The 13,583-nt window shown below is 39.9% G+C and overlaps 1 protein-coding gene across 11 annotated transcripts in view; it reads left to right on the top strand.

Moving 5' to 3' along the window:
* Positions 1 to 13,583, top strand: part of LOC124866061 (focal adhesion kinase 1-like) — an 80,081-nt gene that overhangs the window by 59,977 nt on the left and 6,521 nt on the right. For 9 of the 11 annotated variants that reach the window (XM_047361706.1, XM_047361701.1, XM_047361703.1 and 6 more), the window contains 6 exons: positions 538 to 649; positions 6,373 to 6,450; positions 6,562 to 6,750; positions 7,137 to 7,262; positions 10,134 to 10,196; positions 12,313 to 12,352. In XM_047361706.1, coding sequence (XP_047217662.1) covers positions 538 to 649; positions 6,373 to 6,450; positions 6,562 to 6,750; positions 7,137 to 7,262; positions 10,134 to 10,196; positions 12,313 to 12,352 — 608 coding nt within the window. The remainder of the gene's footprint in view (positions 1 to 537; positions 650 to 6,372; positions 6,451 to 6,561; positions 6,751 to 7,136; positions 7,263 to 10,133; positions 10,197 to 12,312; positions 12,353 to 13,583) is intronic. The other 2 variants (XM_047361702.1, XM_047361707.1) reach the window with 2 other exon arrangements.

Genomic DNA, 13,583 nt, shown 5'->3' with positions numbered 1-13,583 from the left:
TTTGGAGACTTCTTTCAGCATCTTGCCGTCTGCTTTCAGGGGGATCTTGCTTAGATGGCCAGACTTGGGTTTGTTGTTCTGAATTAGAAATTGCATTTTTTTTTAAAGACTAAGGCCATGGTGAAGGGCTGGTTTTATTTTGACTTCAATGTTCTCTATTCTAATGTGTTAGTTTTAGCAACACACTATAAGAAAATTCAGAAGCAGTGAGCAGTCTCCCTTTTCCATTACATTTAGTTTGTACAGTAGGCTTTTGGTGGATGTTTTTTTTGTTGTTTTTTTTAAAAAGGGGAAAAACAGCTTTTGAAGCTAATAAAATATATGCGCATGTTTTCTGTAGTGGCATTTATCCCTGCTTTAAAAGGTTTTAGCAACAAAATCTGAGAAATAGTCGATTGAAGTGAAATTATCTTTTTATAAATATCTAAACAACCCCCTTCTGCTCTTCTATATATTTATATATTTGGTAATCTATACAGTGTAGGTTGATGCCGTGTGTTTATAAAATACCTTCCTTTCTTTGTCCTCTGCTTGCAGCACGATATTGGAGGAGGAGAAGGTCCAGCAGAAAGAGAGGAACAGGATGGAGATGAGACGACAGGTCACCGTTTCTTGGGACTCAGGAGGGTCTGATGAAGCTCCACCTAAAGTAAGACGCCAACACACAGCTGTGTGAGAGTCTGTCTTGGTTTAAAGCCAGTTGCTCTGGGTAAAAATCCCAGATTTTGACTGAGTACAGCAATCAAGTTAGTTTTCTCAGTTCTCATGTCCAGTTTTCTGAATATAGCAGTTCCTTAAAAACAGATTCTTGTTTTTCTGACATTTTTTGGGTAAAATATGTTAAAGAAAAGGTTTGACTGATTTAATGTTGAATTTTTAATAGATTTGTTAAAATTAATTTTCAGTTGTAACCACTGTTTTGTAACATCAAGTTTCCTCACACCCTGCCGCTCACTGCTCCACCTCACACGTTGTTGCTCCAGCTGCTTCACCCTGGCTTACTACCACCATTCTCATCCTGTCAGCATCTCTTAACTTCTTCCTTTGGTTGCATCTGAAGCCATTTTTTATTAAGTGAGTTAGACAGCCTCATCACTACATATACAAATATGTTCTTGGGGAGTACACGGCTTGTGTTAGTCATAAACATGTTTGTCTGTGCTGTGATCCACCCCCATCTCTTCCACCTGTGCACGGCACATCTCTGCTTTTCATGGCCCCATTTATTTTTCTGCTCTACCTTTTGTCTCTCTGTTTGCAGCCCAGCCGCCATCTGTCTCTGTACCCCACCTTCAGTCTGGATTGTATTTCTGCTCCTTCTCTTCATCACTGCCAACAAAACCAGCGCTTTGCCTCACAGCTCTCCCTCTGCATTGGAAACGCTCATCCATCATCTCCCTCCTCTTCCTCACACCTACCTGCTCCTCCTCTCTCATCACTACCTCTGAATTTTCCCATCGCTTTTCTCCTTCTGCCAATTCACCTCCACTTCAAAGAACCCTTCACTCTAAAAGCTTTTGGTCTCAGAATTTTAAATGTTCTCCTTTGTGGTTACCCCAAACACACACCGTCTGCTCTTCACCTGACACACATTCAGAGACCCTGTCCAGTGACAGCCCCAAGGCCAATGCCCCCTTTAACAGCACCCACTCCCATTCTTGGCACTTTTCTCCACTCCTTTCCCAGTCCAATCCAAACTTTGACCTGCTGCACTGTGGTATGTCAAAGAGTTATCTTCATAAGCAGTCCACGTCCAATCCTAATCCTGAAGCCCTGCTGTTTACCAGCTTTTACCCTGACACTCAGACTAATCTTGGCGCCACTGACCCTCTGACCCAGCACACAGCTGTGCAGTCAGGTAGGAGGTCCCTGTCCGTCCCTTCCCACACTGAGAATGACCTTTCAGTGTCCTGTAATCTGTCTTCCGCCAGCCTTCGCTCACCCAGTCCAATGTCCAGCCTCCCTGTAACCTCTCACATGCTGTCAGCTTTTCCCTCTTCTAGAGGAGCCATGTCCAGACCTCTCCAGGCAGGTTTTGCCAAGATGGTTATTTATTGTACTTTACCATTTATTATTATTTTATGTGGTAATATTAACGGCTAAAAATTGATAAAAGACAATCAAATGTAAGGTATTGAATAAATCTAGTTTTCTGTCTGTGAAAACTTTGCTAAATCATTTTAGCAATGCACTTGCTCTGAGTGCAAAAAAAAAAAAAAAACTATCTAATGTCATGAAGAAACATTAGTTATTAAAGATTATTCAATGGCTACATTTCCAGGCTCAAAACAGAAAAGTTACAATGTTTTTTGGTCATTGTTCCATTTATAGCATCAACCTCAAATCAGTCTCTGATTTCAGAACCATTCATTTACCAAAACATTTCGTTTATTTCCTCATTTACAGCCCAGGTTCAGTCCTCTCCATGTGTTTCTGTCTATGCTTGGTAGCTTTCTTTTATTTATCAGGCACAGGCTGGTAAAATGCTCTGTCGTCATATTTATATCTTTGTCAGATACCTTTCATCTAATCATTATGGCCCATTTCTGGGTTGCTGAGGATACTTGTGATAAATGTAACATACATGAAATATCCAAACGATGTGCAGCTAAGTTTGATTTGTATCACTTAAAAGTAATGACACAGGGATTTTGTTTTTAATTAATAAAACCAAAATTTACAACAAATATGGCTTCACCATTCCCATCACACCACTACCTTCATGTTCTATGAGAACAATTCATTTATGAGAACATAAAGAATAATCAAAATACTGTTCTGATTTAATATTGAATTATTTCATTTTAAGGTATCAGATGTTTTATGAAACTTTCTGACAAAATGAAACATGTTTGCACCTTTACCTTTTTCTATGCCCTCATTTTTGAAGCTGTAAATGTCCATACTATTTATACAAATGATTACTTTGTAGTACATGTCTTCCTAAATGGCCAAAAGGAGGGAAAGTACTTTCAGTTTTTTAAATCGGTGAGACTTGAGTTATCTTCTTTCAGGCCTCTGCTTGGCTTTCACATTGAAGCAGCCACAATCCTCTTCATGTCAAATCCGCCAGGATACTTTCCTGTTTCAGAGCTCCAAATGCATGTTTGCCTCTGTCTCTGTTGCCCTTGGTGGTGATGGATGTGTCTGTGTTGATGTCCACGAGCCGTTTCCCTGAGGGATGCGTGAATTAAAAGAGAACCTTAATTACAATGTGCTTCGCTGCATTCCTTAAAGATTCCTAAATAGTTATGTAACTTTATGCCTGTTTTAGGGCATGTTTGGTGCAATGATAGGTTCATAAAACATAGGAATCCGACTTTCAATTCTTTAAGATCGTGCTGCCTTTTAAGTTGCTTCATTGTATGAAACCCGAGAGCCAAATTTATGCATATTTTATGCTGTGATAAATTTTTGATGGTGTGTTAGGATTTATATTCCACATTTCTTAATGTTTCTGTTCTCTTACATGCACAAACCTGAACCTCCCAGACATATTTGATTCACAGGACATTAGTTGACTTACAACTAAAAACTCTTACAGGTTGCATGTGCAAAGGCAACTTCTCTAAAACTGACATTAGGTCAAAGACTGTAGCAACCAGTTCAAAACTGCAGCTGTTACTCGGTTTTTCATTTTTGTGGTGCAGCTTGGACAATCCTAGTGCTGAGTTTGAATGGATTCTGAGTTTTTCTATGGTTTGTGAAATCAGTCTGAGATGGGTTTAGACATTGGTGGTCACTATGTTTGTCTTTTTTGTCTAACTTGCCTTCCTGAGGACTGACGGTGACAAAGAACGGGCTCAGGTCGTCTTTATGTGTGAAAACTTAAAGCTAGTTTACAGAACTTTGTAGACTTGAACTTTCTCACATTTTGTGACATTAAAACCACACAGTTCAATGTATTTTATTGGTATTTAACTGGATAGACCAACACAAAGTAGTACGTATTTGTGTAATAGAAGAAGAATAAAACATTTTTAAAAAAATGTATAAATATCAGAGAAAATGGGTGTGCATTTGCATTCATTGCTCTTTACTCTGATAGCCCTTAAATAAACTGCAGTGCAACCTACTGCCTTTGTTGAAGTCATCTGATAAATAGCATTCATCACAGCTAATCTGTAAAGGCCTCAGAGGTTGTTGGAGAATATTAGTTACTCTGTCAGTGGCCATCACCTTTAGTCCAGACTAAAACATGCAGTAATCAATAAGATGTATAAAAGAATCAATCTGTAAAAAATCCAAGTTTGAAGGAGAATGCAAATCTCAATCAGTTATTCAGTCAATATCAGGCAGCAGATGACTGCCACTAGACTTCTTTGACAAGCTAATGAACACACGGTCCATTAGCTCAAACATATCCTGTATAAAGTGCCTTGGAAAATAATTCATTCTCTTTAACTTTATTGTGTTTTGTCCTTTTACAAACACAGACTTCAGTTTTATTATTTTTATGTGGTATTCCAACACAAAGTAGCGCATAATTATGAAGTGGAAGGAAACGGTTTCAACATTTCTTACAAATTAATTTTTATGTTCTGCCCCTTTTTTATGCTGATACATCAAGAGCAACCAAGTGCATCCAGAGTGTGTGTCTAATCTAATCTCAGTATTAATCCAGCTGTGCTGTGAAGGCCTCAGGGGTTTGTTTGAGAACTTTAGCGAACAGACAGCATCACGAAGACCAGGTAACACAAGAGACAGGTCAGAGGTGAAGTAGTGGAGAAGTTTTTAAAGCAGGATTAGATGATAAAACAATATCCTAAACTTCAAACTCTCACAGAGCGCTGTTTTAATTCATCATTTGAAAAAGGAAAGAATATGGCACAGTCACACTCCTACCAAGATATGGCCATCCTTGGACGTCAGACAAGGTGAAGCTGCAGAAATTCCCAGCTCAGGTGGGACACGCTGTTGACATGACAACAAGGGATCTGCATCATGTGTTTGCAGTTTTCTACAAGTAATTTAGGGGACACAGCAAACATGTGGAAGAGGTGGTACAGTCAAATAAAACCAGCATTGAACTTCTTGGGCTACATGCACATCATGAACTCTCCATCCCCATGGTAAAACATGGTGGTGGCAGCATCATGCTGTCAGACTGCTCTTCTTGAACAGTGTCAATGAAGCTGATCAGAGTTTTTGAGAAGATGGATTACAGGCCAATCCACTTTGAGGCTTCAGAAATCTAAATCTGGAGAGATGGATCCGCTTCAGCTTGGCCAGAACTACAATAAGAATCTGTGGCCAGACTTGAATATTGTTGATCAGACTTGTTCCTTCCACTTCACAATGATGCACTCCTTTGTGTTGGTCTATCACATATAATCCTAATAAAGGTTGTGGTTGGAGCATGGAAAATGTCTAAGAGGTATGAATACTTCCTGAAGGCACTCTGCATCTTGTGTCCAGTGTTTTTGTCCTGTCTGCTTCTTTGTTTCTTCCTCTCTTTCTACTTTTTCACCCACTTCTCTCCACTCTTCTTGCCCCCTTCCTTCCCTCGTGGTTTTGCATTGCTTTCTACTTCTCTCTCCCTGTGTGTCTTTGTGTCTGTCTTGCTGTCGGAGGTATGGTCCAGAGAAAGCTACTATGAGAGACTGTGGAAGGTAGTGGCTGCAACACTGTTGTGCTAGCCATGAGCTCACCTTTGGTGTAATTTAGAGAAATCTCTCCTGGCATCATTAGAGGAGAGACCTCAGCTTCATCTCAAACCAGCCAATAAAAGACCGAACATTGTGGGTTCACCAAGAACTTCTGTTTTTAGCTGAAACTTCTCCAGATGTATAAACTGAAGTATTGGACTTGCTTTCTTCTAGAAACCTGAAAAGCATCCACAGATGTGTGGAATCAGCTGTATTAAAAACCTTGTTTGCTTCAGGGATTCTCCCATTCAGCCTCATCAGTAATGGAGAGATTGCCTTAAAGAGAGGTCTTTGGTGAACAGCGACATACTTGACACACTTGCACCACATTTAACCTAAATCTAAATCCCATCTAAACAGATCAGCCAGTCCACAAACACAATGTTTTTTGCGTTTTGTTTAGCCCCGTTGTGGTGTTTTAGTAACACAAGAACAGTGTTTTAAGACCGTTGCACTAACAGCTTGCTGGATTTGCAGCCCTGTGGGTGCTCCCCATGGTGACTGATGGCTAACATGACCACACAAACATCTGCTGGGGGTTTGTGTGTTGATTTTCTGAATGTTCTCACTTCTAATGTACAATTGAGAAAACCCTGATCTAGGGTCATACCTTTGTTTACGTTTCTAACCGCTTTCTTCTTATGTTTTCCCCTTAACCATTTTTTTTTTTTTTTTTTGTTGTTGCTCTTTTTATGTAATTTTGTTTTCTTCTTCTGCCTTTTAGCCAAGTAGACCAGGCTATCCCAGTCCCCGCTCTAGTGAAGGTTTCTACCCCAGTCCACAGCATCCTGGACATTACCAGGTATGTAGACGGTTTCCTTGATTTCTTTGGTAATGGCGGTACCTGCTGGAAACGCACTGAAACCAAAGTAACCTCTTATCTGTCTTTCTTATTTTCCACTTCTGACGTTAGATGGCAGCATATCCAGGCCCACACACCCTCCCCTCTGTGCCCAGCGCCCTGTATCCTCCACAGGCCGCCATGGTGGACACACACCACGCACACACACACCCTCGCCACCACGTCCACACACACTCGCACGCACAGCTTCTTCCTCAGCTGCATGGGACGGACATGGCACTTTGGGGCTCAGCAGTGGAGGTAAGAGGCATTTATGTTACAAGTATGCACACACAGATAGGAGGTTTTGACATGGTTGCAGATGAGTAATCATGAAGTTTCAAAACCAATGAAGCCGACCCTTTCCTTGACACTCAGAAAATGACTACCTGTCCACCAATCTGCTCGAAGGACCAAATTGGTATTGCAGATTACAAATGTATATTCTGGTACAACGAACACCCCAATGCCATTCATTATTTTTACTGTGTGTGCATCCATCATCTCAGTTCAGTTTCTCATCAGTCTTCTGTCCATCTCTGTTCATGTGTTGTCTTTGGGCTAATGCATGTTTTCTTTTTGTTTCTACGTTCTGGGCGTGCATGCTTGTCTTTTTGTTGCACATTTGTGTATTTGTGTATGCGTAGGACAGGGCAGTAGACATGCAGCAGTGTGTAGGCCAGCAGTGCCTGTTAATGGAGGAGCAGCTGATGATACAACAGCAGCAGATGGAGGAGGATCAGAGGTGGCTGGAACAGGAGGAAAGGCTGCTGGTAACACTCAAAGCATGATGCAGATATTTTAGTGAGATGTTAGTAAATCTAGATGATCTGTGTAGTAAAAATGCAAACAATGTCTCTTTAGATGTGACATTAAGTAACTTTACACCATCTGACAGCGGCTACTTTTGTATTATTGAGAAAAAACATGCTGCTGAAATAAAGTTACCGTTGTGTTCTCTGTATTTCTGTAATGTTGTACATGCCACATTCCTCAAAGATGTCATCCTCACTTTTTAAGTTGCTTTGTGCATGTTGTCATACAGTATTATACAGTTAATATACATGTATGACTGTGTCAGTGCATTACACTTGGAGGCAGTCATTTCTTTTACAACAAAGGGTGTCTTTATACATTTTCTTGTCTTGTAATTTTTAAAGGGACTTTTAAAGGGGTTTGCTGAGAATTTATATCAAAATAACCAAAACTGATCATTTTTATGATGGAATCAGAGCAAAAACTGAAATGCCAGAACAAACTAAATGCTAAAGGTTTCCATACCGATTATTGTAATTCAGTGTTCAGAGCAGGTCACATGACACAGGCAGGGAAAAAGGTGCAGCACCCAATAGTCTCTCTTTCACTGTGAGCTTCAGAGTAAAAGGTGGAAAAACACTAAGTTTATTAGGGGGGAAAACCCAGATTTGCAGCATCAATAAAATGATAGGCCCTGTATTTTAAAAATGTTCAGTGCAAAGTGCAGTACATCAACAGCAGATATTAGAAGTTCGATTTGCAGGAACTCTGATACTGATCATTCTTAAATGCCTTGATCTGGACTGAGACGTATCAAACAAAAAATAAATGTCTAAATAATTTAGATGAGGGCTGTAAGCTTTTTTTCACATGACCCTATACTAATATGTATGAATAATTAAAGAAGGAACATGTTTCTTTTTTTATAGATAGATAGATAGATAGTGTTCAATAAACTTGAGTAAATCATCTTTTGTTTGTAAAGCGAGTCTTGCCACTCAGAATTACATGACTTTATGTTGCTGTAGCAAGACCATGGTCTATATGCAGATAATTATAAGTTATCAATGATCAGTTCAAGTGCTATATCTCTCTACTAGTCGAGCAGCTACACCGTTGACTTTAGTAAGTAAATACTTAAGAGTAGGGCTGCATAATATTGCCAAAATCAAGACAATTTTGCCCAGACAGGATTTTAAAAAGATAATTTGTGCCTTGATTATTGTAACTCTCTGTATTTTGGGGTCAGACAGGCTGCCCTTTCTAACATTCAGCTTCTCAGAAATGCAGCTGCTCGCCTTCTAAGTCAATCACAGAGGAAAAACCCATCACTCCTGTGCTGGCTGCTCTTCACTGGCTCCCTGTGTGCTACAGGATTTAGATGGAGACATCTAAACGGTTAGATGTGGCCTTCAGGCTCTAAAGGGGCCAAACCCAAAGGACCAAAATGTGTCTGAATGTGCAGAAAAATAGACCAGACTTCATTCTATTACTTTAACCTCTCCCTCATTAACATTCAGGATTCTTTAGGTTGCAGTTTTATCATTTTTGTTTTTGTGTTATTATTCTTTGCATTGCAGCCTCATTCATGCATTGATTAATAAACAGAAAATTATTACAACCTAACTCTGGATGGCAGGTCTGGTCTTTTCCTCTGAACCATTTTAGGTTGATCAAGGAGAGTTTATTTTATGATAAAACACAACTAATATAGTAACTGCTTGCTTTATTTAGGAAAATTCCAACACAGGGAGGTGTAAGTGGGAGTCCAACTGCGTGTTTTTTTTGATGGACCTAGACAGACCAGGCAGGCAGGAGGGAGGAGTGCTTCATTTTTCATGCATGTTTCTGTGAACAGTGATAGAAGTAGTTGCGTGGGATTTTTGCACAAGAGATTTTGTGTATGAGAGAGAGTTTGGAGGCAGGTGTGGCCTGTGAATTCTTGGCTTAATGATGTCTTACAGGCTCTGATAGCCCAGTCAACAGTCTGTCTTTGACCCATAACCACTAACCGACAACACACAAGATTACTGAAAAGCTGAGGAGGCATCAGATTGTGTGTGTGTGCACATGAGAACGTTTTTGCTGTAGACTGGCCAGTTTTTATAACACTGTTTCTTGAGTGAGAGGGGCTGAGAGAGGGAGAACAGTTTTGTTGGCAGCAGATACCGTCCTCCTGGTTTTCTTCCTCCTCCCCTTCATGTTTTACAGTCGAGTATGAGTGTGCTTGAGGCGGAAAGCTGGAGCTAAATCAGATTAACCCGCCAGAACTGAAAGGGAAATGGACCCGTTTAGACGAAATCTGTGAAATCGGGAGAACAAACAAAACTGCTCAATCATCCAGGACCCAATCAATTCATCTGGAAACATTTTAATGAACTTCATGGCAATGCTGGTCTTCAAGTCCTGTCTTGGAAAACTGGTATGCAGGAGAACAATGTGTGAGAGGACAACTGATGAGAGGGATTTAGGAGTCTGTAAAGGTTTTATTTTTGTGTTTGAGCCCAAATTTTGACGGGTAACTAAAATTCTGAGCATCTCAAATCTTTTAAGATTCTGTTGCTGTGGGCAGTACGTTTCTGTTTTTATTTGACCTTTTCTATGCTGAAGGTTCTTGTGCTGCAGCAGCATGAGGGGTGCAGAAGATCCTGATCTAATAGCAGGCCGTTATGTGGGTTTCTCTCAGGGCATATCCCAAGAATGAAAAGGGTTTTCAGCTTAAGTCACAAGCAGTGGAGCAATGTGACCTGCTGCTCATTGGAAAAACAGACCCAATCATTTATTTAACTATGTAACATTAATGATATTAGAAGCTGTCTTGTTGAAGCTTTAAATATAACCACTAGTAATAAAACGAGACGAGTGATTGACGACTTGTGCTGTTTTAGAAACCAGACACAAGGAGCTCTAGAGGGAGTCTGGAAAGAGAAGAAAGTGGACTCCACCCCCCGGTGAGTAACTTCTAGCTGTCTTTGTTTCTATTTATCTTTGTTGGCGCCTCTCATCTGTTGTCAGTCTCTCGGGTATAATTAGGCTCACAAATGCAGAATTTATATTGAACATCTCTGTGGTTAACTAACAAATGGTAATTAAAATTCACCTTCTCAGAGATCGCAGTTGGCTTCTGCGTGTTTGTTTTAATTGGAGCTGAGGGGATCGATCCAGGAGCAGGAAGTGACCTCACGGGGGAGGGTCAGCAATGCAGGGTCAATATGTTCTCACAGCATCACTAGATATTAATAGAAATCCTTAACAGGAAAAGAAGTCTGTTTTCTCTCTTTCTCTGCTACAGAGTGTTGCTGCAGTCAGTCAGCCTGCAGGAAGTTTGTAACGTAGTAACTTAAGATTGTGAAAGCCTTCTTAGAGGAAGTAGTCAAAGATGAAAAGAAAATGATTTGTAGGGAGGACATTTCTGGTTGTTCAGGCTTTATTGTCAAAACAATAAAAACAAATTTCTGAAATTGCAGTATCAATGCTTCAGTTTTTCTTGAAGTGCAAATGTGCTGCTTTTTGGCCTGTAGATCGGGGATTTAAACTGGACCTGTTGTGCTTAAACTGGGCCCAGTTTAAGTGTTATGGTTTGTTAAGACATCACTGATCTAAGTAACTAAAAATGCAAAAAAATGACCTCCTTTTGTGTTGCGTTTTTTTCATTTTTTCAGGAACATACAGATAAAGCCCAGAAGGGTAAATGTTTAGAAGTCAAAAATATATAAATATAAAAACTGTTGGGAAAATCTAGAAATTTTAGGTGAGAAATTTGTATGAACCCTGTTAGCCATTATTAACAGCAATAGGATGGTTACAAAAACATTTAGGAACAACAATATGAACATTTCATAATTTTATAAATCTTTTTCAATGTGTTCTCATAATTTAGAGACTCAATCATAGTTTTTTTCCTGTTTTGGAAGAAGGATAAACCCTCCTCATTTAAGTGGGTTGAGCGACAACATAAAACTAAGTAAATTGAGCTGTAAGCGTTTAATTCGACATGTTGAACAAGGTTGGTAAATGTAAAAACTTCCCTCTTCACTTTTGTTTTTAGGTTACGTCTTAATCTTTGATGTCAGTCAGTCAGTCATTTTCTACCACTTATTCCATAGTGGGTCGCAGGGAAGCTGGTGCCTATCTCCAGCAGTCTATGGGCGAGAGGCAGGGTACACCCTGGACAGGTCGCCAGTCCATCGCAGTTAATCTTTGATGTGATATATCTAAATTAATTCATTTTTGTTACCGTTTCTAAATCTGTGGAGAGCAGAGCTGAACGCTGAGCTGCGTTAGTTCCCACCAGATGCCAGCAGGAGTTGTAGCAGTCTGAAGTTGCCACAGGCCAGATATTTCCGTCTCTGTAATTCATCTCTCTGCTTCTCCTCTTCCTCCTCCTCCCATTGAATGGTTGTGGTTTGTGGTGGGAAAATCTTCCCAGTTTTTGTGCGTCTGTAAATTGCCCGTAGTGTAGTATTTTTGGGTGTTGGTGGTTGTCAAACCCCAGCACTGTGTTGGCACCAGGACTTCTGAAGCAGTCTGTTCTGTTTTCTCACACTGAGAAAACATAGATGCCAAATTCAGGTTTTAAAAACAAATGTAGGCCTGCTTGGCAACTCAAGTTGACATGATTTTAATCTTAGAATTGCATCTTAAATATATATTTAATATGAATATGTTGCCGAATATGTACCCCGCCTCTCGCCCATAGACTGCTGGAGATAGGCACCAGCTCCCCCGTGACCCTCTATGGAATAAGCGGTAGAAAATGACTGACTGACTGATGTTGCCGTTTTAGTAAAGTGTACACTTTTTGCTGTCTTTAAATGATAAATCTGAATATTTTTGCTAACCAAAGTTAACACACCACACACCAGTGAAGACAAAGGCTGCCCTCCTGTGGCAATGACTATGAACTTTCTGCATGTCAAACGAGACTTGACATTAAATATGATTCTCTGCTCCTCCAGACATTGCTAGTTTTGGCCCGTGCACTTTTAGTTTCCTGCAGAGCCTCTTATTGTATCTACGTCTGTCCACTTGCTAACCCGATGTGTTTTGTTGGTTTGTTTTATGCAGACAGGAAACCAGCACATTTACCAGCCTGTTGGCAAGTCAGGTAATGAGAGCTTCTTTAATTCAGTTGACCACTACTGTTCATACCCCATGAAAAATGTATCTTTTGTCACATTGCAACAACAAACTTCAATGTAAGTTAATTCATGTGATTGATCAGGAGTTGGCAACCTTTACAATCTAAAGAGACATTTTTTTAGTCACTCCTATGGAATATGATTTATCTAGAGCCACAAAACCTATTTAGACCCTTTATAGCAACAATTTTGCTTATTATGTTTTATAAATGTACACTATATATAGAACTGGTTTTTATGTTTAATTGATGTTGGGAAAAAATGCACTTTCATTATTAGAACAAGTTCATTTTAGTCCTTTCAATGAAGAGCAATGGTTACGCTAATATGCAAAATAATGCAAATACTTCTCAGCCGAGGACATTAAAGGACTAAAAGAAAGAAATATCCCCTGCGCCATTAGTGGCATTCGGTGTCAAATTCTGTTTGATAATTGAATTAAAACGGATGAAGGAACAGCTTAAACTAACTGAATAAAATAACTGCAGAGAGCTGCTGGTGGGAATACCTGATCAGGGCACAACTATCCTTCTAGCACTCCATAAGTTAGTGAAAAAAAACTAATAATGAACATCAACACTCCATGCCCTTGGTGAAACATGGCGGTAGCAGCATCATGCTGTGGGGAGGCTTTTCTGGGACAGAAGTTGATGGAAGATGAATGGTTCTAATTATTTTCCTGGGCAGAGATTTAGCTTCCAGCAGAACAATCTAAACATTACAACCAGAGCTACAGTTGACTGGTTTTGATCAAAGCATCCTCATGTATTACAATGGTCCAGTCCAATTCCAGACCAATATCCAATTAGGAATATGTGACGCTCACAGAAACTATCCAACAAATCTGACTGAGCTTGAGCCTGACCCCTAGCAGTGAAAGGTGCTTCTACAAAGTAGTGATGCAGGAGGGCTGAATACAAATGCACACCACACTTTGCAGAATTTGTTTGCAAGAAACTTTGAAAACCATTTTTCATTTCTCCCCCACTTCACAGTTCTAAAGTGCTTTGGGTTGTCATTCACATAGGATCCTAACAAAAAGCATTGATGTTTGTTGGAAAATAACAAATCGCAGTAAAGTTCTGAGGGTATGAATACTTTTGCATGGCTCTGTGTTATTACACAGCTCTAAGGCTTCAGTACCACAGATCTGACTCTGAACTCTGCAGGACTTTGAGCTGCAAGAGAGTAAATCAA

Source organism: Girardinichthys multiradiatus, chromosome 3 (genome assembly GCF_021462225.1).
Source record: "Girardinichthys multiradiatus isolate DD_20200921_A chromosome 3, DD_fGirMul_XY1, whole genome shotgun sequence".
Taxonomy (NCBI): Eukaryota; Metazoa; Chordata; class Actinopteri; order Cyprinodontiformes; family Goodeidae; genus Girardinichthys; species Girardinichthys multiradiatus.
Note: the sequence above shows the minus strand (reverse complement) of the source record. Positions and strands in the feature narration are given on the sequence as shown.